The 9,528-nt window shown below is 39.2% G+C and overlaps 1 protein-coding gene across 1 annotated transcript in view; it reads left to right on the top strand.

The window, feature by feature from the left end:
• Positions 1-470: 470 nt before the first annotated feature.
• LOC116876457 (alpha-fetoprotein-like) overlaps positions 471-9,528 on the top strand; it is a 51,716-nt gene continuing 42,658 nt past the window's right edge. Inside the window, exons 1-5 of the mRNA XM_032876419.1 lie at positions 471-523; positions 6,853-7,086; positions 7,389-7,605; positions 7,888-7,968; positions 8,284-8,344. Coding sequence (XP_032732310.1) covers positions 471-523; positions 6,853-7,086; positions 7,389-7,605; positions 7,888-7,968; positions 8,284-8,344 — 646 coding nt within the window. The remainder of the gene's footprint in view (positions 524-6,852; positions 7,087-7,388; positions 7,606-7,887; positions 7,969-8,283; positions 8,345-9,528) is intronic.

Genomic DNA, 9,528 nt, shown 5'->3' with positions numbered 1-9,528 from the left:
CTTTTTAATGCATGGAACCCTAACAACTGTATGAAGTAGATATCTTACCTTAAAAATATTTATTTATTTATTTGAGAGAGAGAGAGTGAGCACAGGTGGGAGGGGTAGAGGGAGAGGGAGAAAGAGAATCCTCAAGCAGACACTCCGCTGAGCACAGAGCCCAACGAGGGGCTTGATCCCATGACCCCGAGATGGCGGCCTGAACCAAAACCATGAGTTGGATACTTAACTGACTGTGCCACCCAGGTGCCCTTGAAGTAGATCTCATTTTAATTCCCATTTTACAAGCAGGGCACTGTTTGTAGAGCCATCTGTTCCATGTCATACAACTGGTAAGTGGCAGAACCAAGGTTTGCATTTGACTCCTCTAATCCCAGAACAGTATTCTTGACCTCTGTATACCCTATGTCCTACGGTAGATATTGGATGTCATTCATAGAGAGGGAGAAGCACTGAAGGCATCAGTGACAATGGCTCTTTTGTCTTACTCTTCCAAGCCGGGATTGCTGTTAATATCCGAGATGTAAGTGCTTGTCGGTGATGTCTAGAGAGAGGGAGCTGGGGGAACTGGGAAGCCAGGAAATGAAGGTTGGTCATGGACTTGTGGCCCGATTATGCTGAATATTTTCTAAACTTTCAAAGTTTTTAGTGCTTCAATGTCTGGAATGGAAGATGATGACCATTTAAGGGATAATGCATGGGAATAATTACAGAGTTCTTTTAGCACAGCATTTATGGTGTAGTCTTTGGGATTTTCATGTATTTCATCAACAAATATTTATTATTAGACTCCTACTGTGTGTCAGACACTGCACATACGAATATGAGGCGATCAGAGATGGCTCCCCATGGCAGGGGGAAGGATAGTAAACAAGCAATCACATATGATGTCATAAGGATAGAAGAATTCCCCTGCTGTGGGGGCACACAGGCACTACAATCTAAGCCGAAGTTGTAGGGGAAGTACCGGCAGGGGTGGGGCATCAAATTCCTGCTGCCGGTAACTTCCTGTACGGCCTCTGACAAGTTCCCTATAATCCAAGACCTTCATTTCTTTGTATAACGTGGGAGAATAATGTCCACTTCACAAAGGCTTTAGAGAAATGCATTGAATGACTACACACAGTACCCAGTGCCATGGCCAGCAGGTAATAGATGTTTATTTTGGGAAGTTATTTTGTCCTTTTGCCATTTTGCCAAACATTTCCATTTACTAATGAGGAGAACAGGAAGAAAGTTTCACTTAGATATTGGATAGTAAGTTTAACAAACAGAAGTGAATCAGCTCCCAGTTAGGTAATTCAGTTTGGTACCTAATAGTGGATTCAGCTACGTGTCCAATACTGGGCTAGACACAACAGATATGAAACCAGAGGCCCAGGAGCCTGCTGGGTTAAAATGAAATCAGTCCCATATTGTACAGGAAGACAATAAGAACCTTTTAAAAAAATGATTTTATTTATTTACTTGAGAGAGAGCAAGAGAGAGCGAGAGAGAGAGAGAGCACAGAGGGAGAGAGAGAAGCAGAGTCCCTGCTTGAGCAGGGAGCCCGATGTGAGGACCTCAGGACCCTGAGATCATGACCTGAGCTGTAGTCAGATGCTTAACTGACTGTGCCACCCAGGTGCCCAACACCCTTTCTTCAAGTGTCTTTTATGAACTGCCAGTGACTTCATCCCTCCCTTTCCATGGCCTCAATTTGCACACTCACTCAGGTAAATGCTAGATACTTATTAATAGCCTCTAATTATAAGACTCTATAATCACAGAGGAACTTACCCTACAACTCTCTACTGATATTCCAGAGAACATACTATTAAAAAGCATGTAACCAACTTGATGTGGGAAAAGGAAGGGGAGGAATGGTTTATTAAAAAGATGTATTTTGCCTCAAAAGAGAGGATTTGGAATGAGGGCACATCACACTGTATTGCTTAGAACTCAAACCAGTGACTAGACCATACCAGAATTCAGTGCAAGAAGAATTTTCTAGTATTAGTGATAATTCTAAGTGGGGTGGGCCTCATGGTACAGTAATGAGTGTCGAAATTGCACAGGCATGAGCAATCCCCATCCAGGTTTTCTGTGGGATCCAGGAATCCAGTCCTGATCTTTCTAAGGTTCCTTCCAACTCTGTTTCTATGACTCAGATAAGAATTTGGTTTGTGGTGAAATAATATTCATTAAACATCATCACTGTGTCTTGTATACCTTCCATTTTTCATCTTAAAGGTCAGGGTAAAGATTTCACTCTTGTAGGGAACAAGTTCTGCGCTGTCTTTCTAGTCTTATCAGGAAACCCATCCCCTTGCCTTTGCTTATCAGGAAACCTTCCCCTTGCCTTTGCCTCACTACTTGTTTTTCCTCTGGTCTGAAATTCTGCCTTCAGTCCCTGATAAAGGACTTAACATTATTTTATGTTTCCAAGAATCTTTTACTCTGAGATGAGAATTCAAATAGGATGTAAATTTTGTCCATTATTTTAATAAAAAGAGGAATTATTTCAGCACACATGCAATGGTTCTTTTTTTTTTTTTTTAAGTATCATCTCCAATCAATTAATAGTGGCCTTCTTGTGGCACTGAGTAATGAAAAGAGAGCAATGATCACTTAGTAATATCTGCAGTGGGTGACAGTCTGGCATCTCTCATCCAAAATGTTGGCCATCCCTAGAGTAATAGGTCCAGTTCTAATTGTCCTGGGAGGCTCAGAGTAAGTGCTCAAGGGCACAGCTCTAAGAATATGCAACGGAAGAGCTGCTGAGCATTAGCACTGTTTAGAGGACCTAAAAAAGTAATGAAAACCTGCCAAAGATAATTTTTCATTTGCTGACCCTAGTTTTCCATCACACATGATCTATATTCTTTATCATTAGCCAACATATCCCAAAGCTAAATAAGAACAGATTTATCATTATTTTTCAGGCAGATAAATCTTTCCCACTTGATATACATATGTAGTAATTAATTAATTGATTGATTAATATTAAATAAAAATAAATATAAAGTATATAAATATATATATATTATTATTTTTTTTTGCCTAAGAAACCAGAAATAAGAATATATGGTTAGCACAATCACACGATGGACTGTCAGTCTTAGATATTATCTGGTCCATACCCTCCATATATAAATAAGGAAACTCAGGATGGGAATTGTTCAAGTAGTAACCAGTGACCTCCAAAACATTTCCAAAACTTTGGCTTTCACATTTTTCTTAGACTTTTTATTTAATCAGTAAGTACCCGTTTCTTCCCCTAACCCCCCAAACTGGGTGTTAGGTGAAGGTGACACTAGCTCAGGAATGCTGACACCTCAGTTTCCTGTACTAGCTCTTGAGCGCTGTGGGCTCCAAAGTCAAACCTGGATTTCTCCCCGTAAGTCCATGAGCAAATTATGTGACCCCGAGTCTCTTGTCGTTATTGATCATTTTTTAAATAAGTTTTTTATTTTAATTCCAGTATAGGTAACATACGGTACTCTATCAGTTTTTATTATTATATTAGTATTATGCTAGTTTCGGTAGACAATAGAGCGATCCAACAATTCAGTACAGTACTCCGTGCTCATCACGACAACTTAAGCTTCAACCCCTTCACCTGTTTCACACCCGCCTCCCACCACCCTCTGGTAACTGTCTGCTGGTTCCCTAGAGTCTGTTTCTTGGTTTCTCTCTCTTTTCTTTTGTTTGTTTTGTTTTCTTTCTTAAATTCCACATGAGTGAAATCATACAGTATTTATATTTCTCTGACTTATTTTGCTTAACATTATACTCCAGCTTCATTCATGCAGCAAGATTTCATTCTCTTTTATGGCTGAAAAATATTCTATCACATATGTGTACACCATATTTCTTTATCCATTTGTTAGTTGATGGACACTCAGGTTGCTTCCATAATTTGGCTATTGTAAATAATGTTGCAATAAACAGAGGGATGCATTTATCTCTTCAAATTAGTGTTTTTGAATTTTTTGGATAAATACCCAGTTGTGTGATTACTGGATCAGAGTTTAGTACTATTCTGTTGTCCTACTGTTGTCCACAGTGGCTGTACCAGTTTGTATTCCACTAGCAGTGTACAGGAGTTCATTTTCCTCCACGTTTTTGCCAATACCTGTTGTTCTTGTGTTTTTCATTTTAGCTGTTCTAACAGGTGTGAGGTGATATCTCATTGTAGTTTTGATTTGCGTTTCCCTAATAATGAGTGATATTCAGCATATTTTCATGTGTCTGTTGGTTATTCAGATATATTCTTTAGAGAAATGTCTGTTTATGTCTTCTGCCCATTTTTTAATTGGACTATTTGTTTTTTGGGTTGTTGAGTTTTATCAGTTCTTTATATATTTTGGGTGCTAACTCTTCATCAGGTATGTCATTTGCAAATGTCTTCTCCCATTCAGTAGGTTTCCTTTTAGTTTTGTTCATTGTTTCCTTCACTATGCAGGAAATTTTTATTTTGACATAGTCCCTATGGTTCATTTTTGCTTTTATTTCCCTTGCCCCAGGAGACATATCTAGAAAAATGTTGCGATGGCCGATATTAGAGAAATTACTGCTTGTTCTCCCTTCTAGGATTTTTATGGCTTCAGGTCTCCTATTTAGGTCTTTAATCCATTTTGAGTCCATTTTTGTGTATGATGTAAGAGAGTGGTCCAGTTTCATTCTTTTGCATGCAGCTGTCCAATTTTCCCAACACCATTTGTCAAGGATACTCTTTTCCCATTGCATATTCTGTCCTCCTTTGTAGAAGATTAATTGACCATATAATTGTGGTTTTCATTTCTGAGTTTTCTATTATGTTCCATTGATCTATGTGTTTATTTGTGTGCCAGTCCCATCGTGTCTTGATTACTACAGCTGTGTAATATAACTTGAATTCTGGAATTGTGATACCTCCAGTTTTGTTTTTCTTTTTCAAGATTGCTTTGACAATTTGGGATCCTTTGTGGTTCCATCCAAATTCTGGGATGGTTTGTTCTAATTCTGTGAAAAATGCTGTTTAATAGGGATTACATTAAGTGTATAGATTGTTTTGCATAGTGTAGACATTTTAGCAATATTTGCTCTTCTAATCCATGAGCACAGAATGTCTTTCCATTTCTTTGTGTCATCTTCAATTTGTTTCATCACTGTTTTATAGTTTTCAGAGTACAGGTCTTTTACCTCTTTGGTTAGGTTTCCTCTAAGTATTTTATTATTTTTGGTGCAGTTGTAAATGGGATTGTTTTCTAAATTTCTCTTTCTCCTGCTTCATTATTAGTGTATAGAAATGTAGGAGATATCTATACATTGATTTTGTAACACGTGATTTTACTGAATTCATTTGTCAGTTCTATAGTTTTTTGGTGGAGTCTTTAGGGTTTTCTAGATATAGTAGCATATCATCTGCAAATAGTGAAAATTTAACTGCTTCTTTACCAATTTGGATGCATTTATTTATTTATTTATTTATTTATTTATTTATTGTTGTTGTTGTCTGATTGCCATGGCTGGGACTTCTAGTACCATGTTGAATAAAAGTGGTGAGAGTCGACATCCTTGTCTTTTTCCTGATATAGGCCTTTACTATAACGAGGTATGTTCCCTGTAAACCTACTTTGTTGAGGGATTGTATCCTGAATGTTGTAGTTCACCAAATGATTTTTCTGCATTTGTTGTAATGATTGCATGGATTTTATCCTTTCTCTTGTTAATGTGATGTATCATGTTGATTGATTTGTAAACATTAAACAGCCCTTGAATCCTAGGAATAAATCCCACTTGATTGTATGTTTTTTTTTTTTAAATGTGTTGTTGGATTCAGTTTGCTAGTATTTTGTTGATGATTTTGGCATCCATGTTCATCAGAGATATTGGCCTATACTTCTCTTTTATCATGTTTTTTTTTTTTTAATTTTATCATGTTGTGTTAGTCACCATACAACACATTGTTAGTTTTTGATGTAGTGTTCCAAGATTCATTGTTTACGTATAACACCCAGTGCTCCATGCAATATGTGCCCTCCTTAATACCCATCACTTGGGCCAACCCATCTCCCCACACCCTTCCCCCTTTGAAACCCTCTATTTGTTTCTTGGAGTCCACAATCTGTCATGGTTGTGGTGTTTTTATCTGGTATTGGTATCAGTGTAATACTGGCCTCATAGAATGAATTTGAGAGTTTCCCTTCTTCTTATATTTTTTGGAATAGTTTGAGGAGAATATGAGTAAGGGGCAGTCAGGGCTAGGTAGCGGGCCATATGATCAGGCTCACCAAAAATCCCAGAAATGCTGAGGCACAGTGAAATCAGAGATAAGGGTACAAATCAGACCACCTTGGCCTGGGCGTCGGAGGTGGGGTCTTTTTATGGCAGTCATATTGTGCACAACAAAGAATAACCAGACCTGAAAGTAGAAGTAAGCCATTAAAGACATTATCGCCAGTCCTTACTCAAGCCAAGACCTTACAAGGATGTTAAGGCCTCAAGCTCCCTGGTCAATTTGAGATAAAAGCCTGTCGGTGGAGGCCTACGTTGACAAACCTGGCGGGACCCTCCTACTCTTGAGAGCTTTGTCTGTATCCTTATTTAATAAGATTGCTTTGCTCACTCTCCTTTGTCCATGCGATTAATTTTTCGACTCTGTGAGACAAGAACCTAGCTCTCCTGCTTCAAATAGGTATTATCTCAAAAAATGAAAAACAAAAACAAATAGATATTAACTCTTCTTTAAACATTTGGTAGAAGTTGCCTGTGACGTCATCTGGCCCTGGACTTCTGTTTCTCAGGAGTTTGTGGTTACTGATTCAATTTCATTGGGGTAATTGGTCTGTTCAAATTTTCGGTTTCTTCCTGTTTCCAACATGGCAGGGCAATCCAAGCGCTTCAGGTCTGCCTATTTCCTGAAGTCCCAGGCTTCTGTAACAAACATGACTCCCGAGTGTCTCTTACTGAGGATACCACAGTCAGAATGCTGGAATCAGCCCTTGAAAGGCTGATTGGTCAAGTCTCCCAGGTGTCTCTTAGTGAAGGATATTCCTGCCGCCGCGTCCTTGCAAAGCAGTCCAGACTCCTCCACCTGTACCCTACAGACCAGGCGACGTGGTGTGTTCCCAGGCTTCCCCAGAACTTGAGGCTCCCAGGTGTTGCTTTTGGCTGCCTTCTCAGTTCTCTATGGACGGGCCCTGGCCTGGCAGGGCAAATCCAAGTCCTCTGGGTCTGCCTCAGAAATAAGCCTCAAGAGCTGCATGCACTCGAAAGTGATTTCTGGTTGCCTGGCCTGGGTCACTGAAAAAGTTCATTCCTTGACTCAATAGAAGAAAAGGCCCAAATTCATTGCCAATTCCCATTTCTCACTGGACACGCTTCATCTGCACACTTGCATCCTGATGTCTTCGCTGGTCCAGCAGCTCCATGTCGTCCTTGTGTCTGCCCTTGAGTTCCATGACGCTCTCAATCTCAAACAGCTACTGGGCCAAGAGGCTGCCCGGGCTCTGGTCTCGGTTCACCCTTGCCAGTGCTGTCAGTAGCTTTATGGCCTTTAGGCAGACTGCACGAGGTGCTCCTGGCCTTTTCCAGAACTCGAGTCTTCCAGGTGACCCTTTTAGGTGGCTACCTAGTGCGGTGGGCAGTGTCATACCTAGTATGATCCCGAGTCTTAATTTCTTATTCAAAAAATAAGAATACTGTTGTCTAAATATATCGTATAAAGCACCAGACCCACAATAAACACTCAGCAAATTAGGTTCCATTTCCTTGGGTCTGCTCCCCAGGCCCATGCTCCCCAGGCCCATGCTCCCCCACCCCTTCCAGGGACTTGAAAATGTGCCCGCACTGGAACCAGGGCTTTAACCATTTATTTGAATCTGTGGTAGTACCTGTTTACCTTCCCTCCTGCCACTTTAGAACTTTGTCCGTGTCAACAGGCCTTCCCAGCAAATGAGATATGTACCAAAGGTGCTTATTGATTACTACGAGGCCTACATGGTATAATTTTGGAAAAACAACAAGTAGATTGACATGACTCATTTTAAAACCCAGTATTCATTAATGAATGCCATCCAGTAACAATGTTTCTCCATTGTCATGAATTTTTTCAATTTCATCAGGGTCGTACTGGCCCAGAAAAAATATTCACCAGGAAAAGGTTAATTATTAATAGTTGTTACTTGAAAAGAGTATAAAAAGGATTCTTCAATTCTTTGAGATGATAGAGCACCTTCTTTAAAGTTTCATCTGGAACGATGAAGACTCTTAGACCCATATGTTTTCTTGTTTTCTTTTTTTTTTTTTTTTTGTTTTCTTGTTTTCTTCTTCAGCTATGTTCAGTGTCAGACTCTTCAGGGAAGTTTACTAGCTGCAGGTAGGGGTCCTGTTTATAATCTACACATCCCCTGTGCCAGGACCTAAGGCATAATGACTACTAAAATGTAGACTAAAATATGGGGAATGGCTTGTCTTCCTCAATGCTCATCACTGTCAGCAGAGTCATTGGAAATTGCTAGAAACTGGTTTGTGGAAGGGATGCAGAAAGAGAGCTAATATATTGGGGCAACACACACAGGAAGATCTCACTTTAGCCTTATTTCCACTCCAGTGAGGGAACGATACATTTCAAACTTGTGTTTGAAACTGGGTAAATGATTTTGGATAAAGCAACTGTGTTCATAGTAGCAGGAATAATACTACGAGCTACATTCTTCAGTACCCTTCGGTGCTAGGTGCTGTGTTCAGTGCTACACTCGTATGTTTCCATTTAATCCGAACAACTATCCATCGTGGTAGAGTTTATTTATGTTTTCTAGGTAGAGAAACTAAAACTTTGAGAGCTTAAGCTGTTTTCCTAAGGCCACACTCAGAATCAGAGCTAGAAGTTGAACTCAGAGTAACTGGCTCCAAAGCCTTTCCCTGTAACAGATATGATGATGGTTTTTTTATTTAACAGAAAGCTGCTCAGTTCTTCAGAAAAGGTTAGTATAAGAAGATACTGTTTTCAGTAGAGAACTTACATGTGTTTCTGTGTGTGTGTCTGGTGTGTGTGTGTGTGTGTGTGTGTGTGTGTGTGTGGTGAGTGGAGGTGATAAGAAAGATAAAGTTGATGAGTAAATCCAAAATGGGTGAGATATTGTCTTTGTCAAATGAGGCCTGGCAAAGTGTAATGTTTATATGTTTGCTTCCAATGCTTTATTACATGAATTACCCCTAATTTTTTTAGTATTCCTTGGATATGCTAGTAACTTCTAATATAAAGAGTCAAATAACCAAATCATGTTAATTAATTCCGGTGTGTCAACACAAGTACGTGCAACTATTTGTGGGCTAATGCCAGATTTCAAGGACACAATATATTTGAACAGAAGAAAGTCATTCACAGAATGCAGTTGAAACACAAGTGAAGATATAGTCTGGCAATTCATTTTAATTCTTGATGGTAAATAAAATAAATCTGGAAATTTATAAGTGAATAAATATGGATAACAGAATTATAAAGGGCGATTTCAAATTTGAAAATATCCTCTTATGCAAATAAAATCTCATTTTTTTTTC

Source organism: Lontra canadensis, unplaced genomic scaffold (assembly GCF_010015895.1).
Source record: "Lontra canadensis isolate GAN:19392208 unplaced genomic scaffold, GSC_riverotter_1.0 scaffold1, whole genome shotgun sequence".
NCBI classification, from domain to species: domain Eukaryota; kingdom Metazoa; phylum Chordata; class Mammalia; order Carnivora; family Mustelidae; genus Lontra; species Lontra canadensis.
The sequence above is the reverse complement of the archived record's forward strand: the minus strand, read 5'-3'. Positions and strand labels throughout refer to the sequence as shown.